This window comes from Chrysoperla carnea, chromosome 1 (assembly GCF_905475395.1).
Source record: "Chrysoperla carnea chromosome 1, inChrCarn1.1, whole genome shotgun sequence".
NCBI lineage: Eukaryota > Metazoa > Arthropoda > Insecta > Neuroptera > Chrysopidae > Chrysoperla > Chrysoperla carnea.
Genome location: NC_058337.1, coordinates 34,951,695 through 34,964,031, shown reverse-complemented (window position 1 = coordinate 34,964,031; position 12,337 = coordinate 34,951,695). Strand labels below are relative to the sequence as shown.

Here is a 12,337-nt window from a genome sequence, read left to right as displayed (position 1 = left end):
AAAAGATTATTGTTTTTACGAGTGTAGTCGGGATTGCCAACGAAATTTATTGAAAATTCTATAAAAAAACCCCAAACATAAAAAACAACTATTTTTAACTTTGAATAATACCTCCGTTAACTTAGTCACTCAACTTCTTTTTTCGAAACTTTCATTTATGCAAATCGATTGAGAATCGTTAGAGAGGGTTTAAGAGTTTCTGAACGTTTGAGAGTTAATATTATTTTATTTCTTTTCGTTCAATATAAAATTTATATCAGCTAATAGCTGAATAAATCATATCTCAATCTAGCTAGGATTATTTTGCTTGCATAAATTAGATTTAAGATGTTGAGTGAATCTATTAAATTTTTGTAGAAGTTACAATCAGTGTCCACGCAACATGAAGATTGAGAAAATTTGCGTATTTTCGATCAGCCTTTTTTCTCTGAAGATCCGCTAGATGGCAGCACTAGAGGGAGGTGTCCATTTAAAAGCCTTTTCCATTTCGGTATGACAGAATTTAAATCCTCTTCAACACTAAATCAACATTAAATGTATTGAGTTCATTGAATGTATTTTTTTAGATTACCAAAGATTGTAAAAAATCGGAGATATGTTGAAGAGGATTTAAATTCTGTCATACGAAAACGGAAGAGGCTTTTATTGTACCCCCAGTGCTCCCAACTATTGGATCTATTTTTAATCTTCAGAGGAAAATGACGCCATATTTTGGTTACCGATTGGTAGATTGGTAGTAAGACAAATATTTATGTATTCCACTTCCTCTATTTACAGATTTGTAAACAACTCACACTTAACCGGTTTTTTTCAGAGTTTTCGCCTTGTTTGTATTTTCCAAGAGGTTGGTGAAATAATCTGTTTTCAATGAATTTAGAAATGTCGGAATAATAATAGAATTACGTGTCGTAATTTTTTGTGTTATCATCTGTTTGTAAGTGACCTTAAAATCGAGTTTCCAAGTTAAAATAAATTAAATTTTTTCAAAATTGTTTAGTAGGTTAAGAAAAAATTATTTATGGTTCTTAACAATTTTATTAAAAAGATGCATATTATAATTCCATTTCTATTTACATGAATTATTATTTAAATTATTTTTTTTCAACCGGTCCTAACATTGATGTTCTTGTTAAAATACCTGAATCTCCCATTTCTTCGTTATATCCATAACGGTATTGCATACCAGGAGCCTGAAATAAGTACATTAAATATTATATTATGAAAATAAAAAATTAAAATTCGCAGGAATTAATATACGAAAGATAAACTACAAAATTAGTCAACACCATTTTTTAATAGTTAAGCACGAGAAACTATTTATCGTGTAAAATTTTTTCCGTTAACCGCATAAGTTAGAATTTTTACTTAAAATATAAGCTCCTTGAATATGCATACGCAGTCATATTTGATCACAGTTTTTCGACAAGAATATGTTCGAATCTAAAAATGGCAATTTCAAAACAAGAAAAATTAAAAAAAAAAAGAAAACGTCGAGGGACCCAGGACAAAAGTGAAACTTAACAAAATTATTTACAATTTATATAAATTACTAGCAAATACCCGCCCGCTATGCTGGTCAAGTTCAACTTTAAAAACAAAGGCTACCGTGTTATCACTCCCCACTTATGCTATCTGCCCCCAGTATGTAATTCTTTTTCAAATTTAATATTTCTTTATTTAGAGCACAAGCGCCACCTATGAACGACGAATGTAATTATGGTTAAATTTTAGTATACGAGCACTATCTGTGAATAGAAAACTAACTTTTGTTAAATTTTAGTCCTCATCTGTGAATGAGAAATAGAACTATTGTTAAATTTTTAAACACAAGCTTCTCTTGTGATTAGGAAATCAAATTATTAAATTAGACAATCAAATGAAAAAAAGGCGTAATTTAAAGTTGCATAACATTCTAATGTCATGACATCACGTTTTTTACCGAATCACTTTCTGTGTTTCTTTTTTGAATGCGCGCAAAGAAGTTTCACTTCAAAAAGTACAAACCCCATAATAATTTTAAGTTCTTATACATGAAAGGAATATATTTAAAAATTATTATATATTTTTATTAATTTATAATTATAGCTATATATACTTTTTACACTAATAGAAGTAGCTCTAATTTTGCTGCACTTTAATAAAGAATAGTAGCACAGAAAGCTCTTACTAGCGAAGATACAACGATTACTAAGATTCTTATTCTACATAAACAAATATACTTACACTTAACCAAACCTCACGCAATTTTTTCGCATCGTATGGTTCAACAATCAATTCAGGGACATCAAATCGTGCTACATTAAAGTAGCTCAAAATATTATCCTTTTCATTTGTATATTTTATACGTAATGCCGCCCATTCCCATTCATTTCGTAATCGCCATTCCCGTAATTGTGTATCGTATTTACTAAATCGATCAAAATCTATACGCTCAATATCTTCTGTTACTACTTCAATGTCACCATGTGAAGTCCAATCATAAATTAATAGCTCTGAATTTGGTCTATAAATTAATCAAATGTTTATTTTTTGATTCATGTAATGTGGTTCAACTATATGGTGTCAAAAAAGAGGTTAAAAAAATAGCAAAAAGTGATGAGGTGTTTTAAAAAATTTTGTACTGTAGTTTTCAAATAATTTAAATATAAAAAAAAAAAAAATTTTATTAAACATTTTTTGATGGTTAAACAATAAATTTGAACAGTCACAAGCCCTTATCAAACCATTCTACTTAATAATGAAAATTTTTCGTTTAGGTGATTCCATTAAGAAATGTGCAATGAATGGAAAAAATATTACTGTTTTTGATTAAAAAAATATTTTAGTATGGTACTTTTATCTTTCAGTATTTATTATGGTTTTGAAATTCCTATCTTTTGCTCTGTAATATTAATTACTAAGGTTTTTTTTTTTAAAATAGAACTCAAAATACAACTACTAAGGTTCTTTATTTTACCATTTTCCAATAATTTGTAATTTGGCATCATAAAGTTTTATGAGCACATTTTTTTTACAGAGGGATAAATATAAAATCAACCATAAAACTAAAACTTTTAACATAATAGTATAAATATTATATATTAATTGAGATTTTAAAAAATCACTAAAATAACATTAGAAAAATGCCAAACATTCCTGGAAAATAGTCATGAATGTAGCAATATTTTGAATTTCCCTATTTTTTTTATATCTTCCTCATGATTTTTGCTAGCTAGCAATAACTTTAGTAACAGATGAAGAATAAAATCTAGATGAAAGAATTTTATTCATTGATTAGAAAAAGTAATCAAGTTAATAAAAGTCATTATAATTGCTTGAATAGAATAAAAATTAAAAACCTATTTTTATGAGTTTTGTGTATTTAAAGCTCCATAAATTTATCTTTAATATTTGGTATGTATTTAAAGTTTTTAAATGTTATTTCTCGTGTCGTGGTATTTATTTATTACTTGAATAATTGAATTTCAAATATTTTTATAATCTGGAGATCTACGAAAATTTATTTTTCCGGATCTTCTGATTTAAATGGAGTATTTTCCAAATTAAATTGGAAAAAATTCTTACAAATCCTATTTAAATAATAAACTACTAATTAATCGTTAAGTATAATACAATACTTACGTCATAGATTTGAGATATTTTGATTTATATTCATATTCAATGGATGATAAAAATTGATCAGTTAATGCTGGACTATTCTTTTCATGGGGGAGTGCACGTTTGGCTAAACGTTTCTTAACTTCGTCCACCGAAATATCCAAATATATAACTAAGTGCGGGAAAATACATTCGTCCATTACATTCTCACGAATTTGTTGATATACAGATCGAGCTATAATAAAACATAAATTTTTGTTTAAAAAAATGTTAAACAAAAAGTAGATCAGTCATTGCTAATAAAGGATGTACAAGTTACAGTAAAATTTAACTAAAATTTTTTATATCGGGAAGGAGAGCATGAAGAAAATCGTTTTTGTCTCGAAATTAGCGAATCGTTTTCGTAATATACGGATGAATCTTTTCTTCTGGACCCTAAATTTTAATAGACCTTTTTCACATTTTTTTAAACTTTTTTTTTAAATGAAAGTAAATAAAACAGACAATGAAAATCATTATTCAAATTGGCGAAAACGATCCGGAAACACACGATGTTACACGAAGGTTGGTTTGACGTCATTTAAAGTTGATAATAATGATATATTAATACAACTGTTGACACTGTTTTATTGTCATTGCTTGTCGGATTGACATCACAGATCACGTGTGCGTTGGAGCAAAAAAAAAAAAAAAATCGTTTTAAAATATTTCAAATATTGTGACTTTTTAACAATTTTTTTCATAGTGTTTTTATTGTTAAAAATGCGTAATTTTTGAGTTACAGGCTCTACTCGACCTATATTTTTATAAAAAAAATATCAAAAAGCATTTCTGTTTTTCATGAAAAAGGTCCATTGTAAAGGTCGTTTTAAACATGTAAATTAAAATAATTATATCTAAAGAGGATTGATTTTTTTCTAATAAAAAACTGTTTTGAACTATTAATTTGAAGGGGCAAAAAATTTGGAAATTTACGATCGAATCATTTTTATAATTAGTTTTTTTTTTAAGTCTTGGTTTTCTTTTTTGAATATTCTAACCTACATACAATATTGCATTCTTTTGTCTTTTAAGGTTTAGGAAAATGCTCCCGAAATTTTTTCGTGATATATTTATTTTTTTTTGTATTTTCGAATTACATTTTCTTGACTCGATTACAGTAGCTTTACATTACAGTTTTATGCAAAAGTGAAAATGAAAAACTTTTATAAAATACTGCTTTAATTTCACGATTTCACATTTGAAAGTTAGCAGACAATAAATTTAATACCAAATCGAAGCGAACTCTAAGAATTTAATTATTTTAAATTCCCCAAGATTATAAATTGTTATTTACTTAAACTAGTATTTACCTCCTTTTGAAACGAATCCACATTTATACATGGCCTCCATAAAAACAAAATCAGAGAATACGCTCCGATCTAAGATAACACCTTGGCCGGTATTTAAAAGATGTGCGATTGCATCAAAATATTGTCCAAAACGAATGTGGAACATTAAAATTTGGAAATTTGCAACATTAAAATGTTTTGGATTTTTACAAAAGTCTTTAACATCAAAGCTGCGACACGATTCTGGTAATTTTTCATCTAATTGACGCATATCGTAGCCGTAATCATTGATGTAGTACATATCCATATTAGCTTCAGGAATGTATAACATTTCCAATTCTTCAGCTAATTGTTTAGCCAACTCAGTTTTACCTGCAGCTAATGGACCATCAATAATGATTACCTGTAAAACATATCATACTTCAAAATTAGGATCATACGGATATTATGAATAGGGTTATTATGTAACAAGAAATTATTACCTTACTGTTTTCATTGAAACGACTGGTGGTCTTATCAAACAATGCATTTAACATTCCATATCCTTTAGTTTTGTAAGGATACGGTGGAGGTCTTGCTAATTCACTTCCACGTAAAGTTTTTCCTGATATATGGCATTTTTGTATGGTTATAAATGTTGTACTTTTTTTTAATAATGCTGGTTTCGAATTTAAAATCCGATTAATACTTAATCGGAATACGTTTGCCATTTTTAAATGATTAATTAACTAAAAATTATTTTTGTCTTTACAAAAATTTAGACTGAATCCTATTCCACCATAATTTCAGATGACTGACATTCACTGTTTTTGCAGTTTTGCACCCCATTCCCAATTTACAGAGTTCTCTTAAATTAAAATGTAGTTGGTTAGTTGACTTATAGATGGCATTCAACTGTAATTTTTTTCAGAATCACTGTAAAGGTAAAAGTTTGATACCTATTTCTGATTCTGAACAAAAAAATACTTCTTACCTAAAATAAAATGGAATACAAAAATATTTTTTAGTATTACCACTTGAATAACACTTTATCTCCTTTATCAGAATCATATCCATATTGATATTTCATCCCAGGAGCCTGTAACAATAAAATTAAGAGATATTTAAACGAAGTTTTTTGGCTCTCTCTGTTGATGACGTATAAGTACGTGATCTGTCAATTGGTGACAGTTCAATGTATAATTTACACTTTAAAAAAATGAATTTACAACACAAAATTTACACTCGTTATTATTAAGTTTTCTAATAAAAAGCCGTAGAATAGTATAATTTAATGAAATACCATATAAAATGTAAGTAATTAACATCATACAGTATGTCAACAAATTTGACAAGCCAGTACTATCATGTTCCGTCCGTTTAAAAATTTGAATTTCCCTTTTTAGAAATTTTGAATTTTTCTCAATGAATTTGTTCTTTAATTAATTTGAAGTAATTAAAAAGTAATTAATTACTAAAATAATGGTTTAGTTGAAATGTCCAGCCAATAAAGAAACGGAAAAAAAATTTTTGAACCAAATTTAAATTTCATGAATATTCCCTATTCCATAAAAGTTTTTATTATCATTTAAGAAAATTTGGAAAAAAAATTTTAACAAAAGTATTTTTGAAATTTTTGGATAAATTTTTAGAAATTGAAAAAAACACATTCATACAAAGTTTATTCAAGTAATCAGATAAGTTTTTTAGGCGTGACGCGTGAGCCTACGGACTAAAATATAATATCTTACATTCATCCATATTTGTAGTTTTTTTCGAAAATCTTCAGCAGGAATAACTAATTCCGGTACATCGTATCTGGGAATATTAATAGCAAGTAATTTATCTTTTTCATTTGTGTATCTAAAAATTTTGAATGACATTTAAAAAATAAATTCGCAAAGCTGGAACCTACATAGTAATTTAGTGAAGGCAATAAGTTTGCATCAGGCGGAAAATTTCCATATTAGAGGTTTTTACACTTTCACTTTCGGAGAATATCTAGGCTTTGATAGTTGATAGATTTAAAAAAAATTCTAATAAAGATTTTTGAGTTTTTTTAAGGATATTTTGCATAAAATGCATCTGTTGCCAATTTAGAATTACTGACAATAGATCTTTTTTGAGTAATAATGGACAGATTTTACAACTGTTAAAAAATTAGTTTAATAAAATTAGGATCTAGATTTTCGGATTTATCGTTATCTTTAATATTTATTTTTTATAAACAGTGATTATACTTAATTCGTGCGAAATTCCAATCCCAATTCGTTCTTAATTGTCTCCAATCAGCTAATTTGGATTCATGTGGATTGTATGTGGCTTTGTTTTTATATTTATCAAAATTTACTCGTTCAATATCTTCAACAACGATTTCCGTATCACCAAAGTGTGTCCAATCATAAATCAGCACCTCGCAATGCTTACTGTAAATATTTAAAAAAGTAATAGTAAATTTTCTGGTCTCTAAAAGTAAGAATCCCATTACGGACGTGTTTGACGGCAAACATTAATTATATGAAATATCTAACCAAACGTGAACCTTGTATCTCTAATAGTTTTAAGTTCTGATATCTCAAAGCACTAAAGGACTCCGCAATATTAGTTAGGAAAATGGTTTTCCGTGAAACTTTTTCAAACCTTCCCCAAAATGTTCTTCGGATCGTTCTGATCAAAAACATTCAAGGCTACAAAATTTTTAACGGGTAATTTTCGACTTATGAGTGATAGAAGCATACTTTTGATCAGAACGATCCGAAGAAAATTTTGGGTACGGTTTGAAAAGTTTCACAGAAAGCCATTTTCCTAGTCATATAGTTAAATCATAATATATGTGTAGTTTTGATCCCCCGTAACTCGAAAACTACTCGTTAAAAATTTTGTAACCGTGAGAGTTTTTGATCAGAATGATCCAAAGAACATTTTAGGGTGGGCTAGAAAAAGTTTCACAGGAAGTAATTTTCCTCATCTTATCTTGCGGGTCCTTTGTGCAATTTAATTTTTACAGGTTTTCTCCGAAACCACGAAAGATAAAAGGTTTCCAGTCGGTACATAGCTTTGAGGTGTTGGTTGATAGAACCTAATTTGAATAGGAATGTTTTTCAAAAGTTTAATTTCCGGAAGTGTTTTACGAAACTATAAAAGACGGAAGATTGCAAAGTGGGGAGCTTTGAATGATATATTTATTTATTCTAATACCAACCTTTACCGGTAGTTTAAGGATGGGGGACCAAAATTCTTTTTGAAAACAAAAATTATTATATTTTTAAAATTCGTTTTAGAATCCGTAGATTAAAAAATATTTTTTACCCTAGGAGATAAATATATAATTTTTTTGCAGTCAAAACAGTTATGGTTGTACACTATTGGCAGCAAAAAATACCATGTTATAGTATAGAAGTTTTAATTTATAAAATAATGGTAGTGAAATTACTACATTATTAACGACTAGGAAGCGAAATATTCCTAAAAAATAATAGCCATTTCCTTAATACTAATGATGATTAAAATATTAAACAAAATAAATGAAACAAATTTGCGGATTTAACCATGAACGTACGCAGCTATTGCTCAAAGTGGACGATAAGAGGAATTTTTAGTCTAGAGTGAGGAAATCAGAAATTATTTGCCTCATTATCTTCACCTCTCGGTACGCCTATGAATTCAACAAACCTGATGCGAGTCAAAAATTCTTGTTTCAATAAACAATTTACAGTATTAAAATATTTTGTGTCTAGTAGAGGCGATGTTTTTTGATAATCTTCACCACATGTTTTAATACGATCACAAATATCCTTCGTAGCTATATTTAAATACAATATTAAATGTGGCTTCAACAATTCATGAATTGAAGATTTTAGGAAGTCACAATACACGGACCTTGCTGAAACAAAAATATTCGTTTATTAATTGATTTCATTCATAAGTTCCCAAACTTTCACTTATCACCCATTTTCCGCCCCCAATGGCTTCCTGTTTAGACATCGTTTTTTTCCTACTAATTTTCATCTAAAGAACGACGCACAAACTTTATGGGAAATGACTCCCAGCTAAATTGCCTATTTTTATATCATGTATGTATGAAATATATCAAGGTATACTAAGTTTAGCCCCAAGTTTGTAACGCTTAAAAATATTGACGCTACGAACAAAATTTTGATATACTTGTTCATTAAATCCATTTCCGGTTGTCGTTTGAATGTCTGCCCGCCCGTTTACCTGATTGACAATACGATAACTCAAAAACAAAAAAAGATATCAAGCTCCAAGGTGAAATTTTTACAGTGTGCTCAGGACGTAAAAAGTGAGTTTAGTTCGTAAATGAGCAACATAAGTCAATTGGGACCGTAGGACCCACCTAATAAACCATTAGAAATTAATAGAACAAAATGTAAAAAATATTCCTTATAAAAAAATAAACAACTTTTGTTTGAAACATTTTTTCGTAAACATTTTTGGATTAATACCTGTTATTCAATTTCATTCATCATTGGTTAATAATGCTTTTGACTGTAAATTTGCGGACTAAAGTGATTTTGACTGCAGCTTTAAAACTAGGTCTAATCACTAGAGGTAAATCGTCATGAATAACTCGATATTTAATAACTCTAGTCAAAATAGGTCGGTCATTACAACTCTGGTAAAAACATCTCGACACAAAAGCAACCCGGTGCCAAAATAACTCCAGTCAAACCAACTCGGTACAAAAACGTTAACCCAGCGACTATGCCTTTTTTAGCGCGGGTCTGCGAATTTTTTCCCTTTTTAGTTAACCATGTGATTGCGTTCGTTCACTAATCCATGTGGGGGTCGCTTTTGTAATGCGTTTTTTTTTTGTATCGAGTTGTTTTTGTGCCGAGTTGTTTTTACCGGAGTTGTAATGGCTGAGTTGTTTTGACATGTAACCTCGCTAGAGAGTCAGTCAAAATTACTTTTTATCAAAAGCCTGCGATCAAAAGTACTTTTGACTGATTTTGCCAGTTAAAAGGAGTTTTTTCCGATTTTGACTGTAACATGTATAAAGTGTTTTTTTCGCAATTCTTCGAGAAAGTCTCTTTAAAATAAATAATTGTCGCTTAGGCATGTGGTTGCAACTTAATGTAGCTGTAAAATTTACCTCCATCAGATACAAAACCATGTTCATGCATCGCCTCCAAAAAAACAAAATCCGAGAATACAGAGCTGCCATCCACTACTACGCCTTGACCAGTGTTTAATAAATGAATCAAAGCGTTGATATACTGCGCATACCTATAAATGCGAAAAGGTCTATGAAAACGGATTTTAAGACATTAAAATTGTAGGTGTCCTATTCTCTAAAATAATCTATTTATGCAATTTATTTAGAGATTATTCATTTTATATCAATAAAAAATTTCAGTCTCATTCATAGTTTGTGAGCCTATAGACTTGAACTTTATGGATATATTAAGCCTGTACTGCGCCTAATTTACTTTATTCTTGATACAACTTATTACAATAATTAAGGACTATTTTATCCATTCCAAGAAAAAAGAAATATAAGAGAACAATTACTTAAGATTATATGTTATTATCTGTAAGGCTGCTGTATTTAAATTTTGTGGTCGTTCCCAAAATGTCTCCCAACTTAAACTTCGGCAAGATTCTGGTAATAAAGGATCTAATTGTCGCATATCATAACCACTCTCGTTGATATATAACATATCCAAATCCACCGATTTCATGTAATACATATCAAATTCACTTGCTAATTCTTTAGCTAAACATGTTTTACCCACAAATGGGGGTCCTTCAATACAAATTATCATCGAATTTTCACCCATTCGTTTAAAGGTGTCGTCAAATAAAGCATTCCAAAAACCATAACCATTCTTTTGATATGGATAAGGTGCTGGAAGTGGTTTTTGTTCTTCGGGGGGTGGATTTGTTTTACCCATAAAATAACGGCTAAATATTGAATTCACAATAATTTTATATTTTTGGGTAACAATTCTTTTCGATAACATTTTATAATAGAACGATACAATTACGATGTCTTTTTAATTCGTTTTCTTTTGTTTGTAAATTATATGAAATCTATAAAAAAATTAGAAATTTTATTCAGAAAGCTGTGCCATTTAAATATTTACATTTTTATGTTGTCGTTATGGTAAATGCAATTTACGTAACATTAACCGACTTCAAACAAAAAAGGAGGAGGTTATCAATTCGACTGTATTTTTTTTAATGTGTGTTACCTCAGAACTTTTGACTGGTGGGTGAACCGATATTGATGAGTTTATTTATCTGTTTGAAAGCTGGTGCTTCCCGTGTGGTCTCATTTCATTTTGATCCAGTTCTGACAACGGCATCCAAGAGAAAACAATAAAAGTCTAAATTTGCATTAAGTATGCATGACAAGAGGGCGCCAACCGATTTCGATGATTCTTTTTTTAGTGACAAATTAGTTAGTGTACTTCAGATTCACTTAAAATTACAAAATAAAAAACTTTTAACAAAAAGAAAACCGACTTCAAAAGAAAAACTTTTCTAAAATAAATTAATATGCATTAAAAAGTAAAAAAATAACGATAATTAAATGTAGTTAAAATTATTGTTATTTTTGGAGACGGTGTCAGTCAAGGAAACAACTCTGACAGAACAGTTTGCTAAATTAGCTTGGCTGACACCGACTACAAAAATATAAATAATTTTAACTACATTATATTATCGTTATTTTTTTACTTTTTAGTGCATATTAATTAATTTTGGAAAAGTTTTTCTTTTGAAGTCGGTTTTCTTTTTGTTAAAAGTTTTTTTTTTATTTGGATGCATGTTTACACATTTTTTAGTTCGAGAACTTAGGTGGGGATGAAGTACGCCTTGCATCTGAGAGTGGTTGCGTTAATTAACGTGGAATACGCTCTATAGTACCTAAAGCAACCATTTCTTACTGACAATTAAATTAAAATCACATTATTTAATTATAAAACTAAATCATATAAAAAAAATAGGCTAATCAAATTAAAGTTTTTCGAAGAATTTATTTCTAGCAAGCTGGAAATCCAATTATTACCTTCATTTGGTCCTAAATGCGTCTAATCCGAGTTTACCCTATCCCAGGAGGTGTGCATAACTTTTGGGAGCAAAATAAATGCGAAATTTGAAGGTTTGAAGTTTTTTACAAATTCCAAAAAAAAAAAAAAAAAAAAAAATACGCATCAAATGAAAGAAAAGTTCAAATGATAGATTTAGCTGGAGTAATTGCGCACATTTTTTCGACTTTCGAGCTTCAAAATTGACCGAGATATGCCAATTTTTAGACGGTGCATTTTTTGCTCATTCAATCAAATGGAAAATGGTGCATCTTTTAAACCGTTAGAGACAGAACAAAAGTTTAAATATAAATGTTATTCCTTATAAAAAAATAAACAGCTACCGTTTTTCGAAAAAATGTTTTGGACAAAAAT

General features: G+C 29.0%; 2 protein-coding genes across 2 annotated transcripts; both read right to left on the bottom strand.

Annotated features, from left to right (window-relative positions):
- Positions 1-1,015: 1,015 nt before the first annotated feature.
- LOC123302536 (NADH dehydrogenase [ubiquinone] 1 alpha subcomplex subunit 10, mitochondrial-like) lies at positions 1,016-5,750 on the bottom strand. The gene is made up of 5 exons (XM_044885509.1): positions 5,411-5,750; positions 4,950-5,331; positions 3,622-3,832; positions 2,224-2,503; positions 1,016-1,190 (listed from the first exon to the last, which is right to left on the bottom strand). The coding sequence occupies exons 1-5, from the start codon at positions 5,636-5,638 to the stop codon at positions 1,092-1,094; spliced, it is 1,200 nt and encodes a 399-aa protein (XP_044741444.1). The 5' UTR covers positions 5,639-5,750; the 3' UTR covers positions 1,016-1,091.
- Positions 5,751-5,937: 187 nt separating this feature from the next.
- LOC123302348 (NADH dehydrogenase [ubiquinone] 1 alpha subcomplex subunit 10, mitochondrial-like) lies at positions 5,938-10,894 on the bottom strand. Its single transcript, XM_044885286.1, has 6 exons — positions 10,443-10,894; positions 10,024-10,157; positions 8,580-8,790; positions 7,148-7,333; positions 6,659-6,770; positions 5,938-6,006 (listed from the first exon to the last, which is right to left on the bottom strand). The coding sequence occupies exons 1-6, from the start codon at positions 10,892-10,894 to the stop codon at positions 5,938-5,940; spliced, it is 1,164 nt and encodes a 387-aa protein (XP_044741221.1).
- Between the last annotated feature and the right edge of the window lie 1,443 nt (positions 10,895-12,337).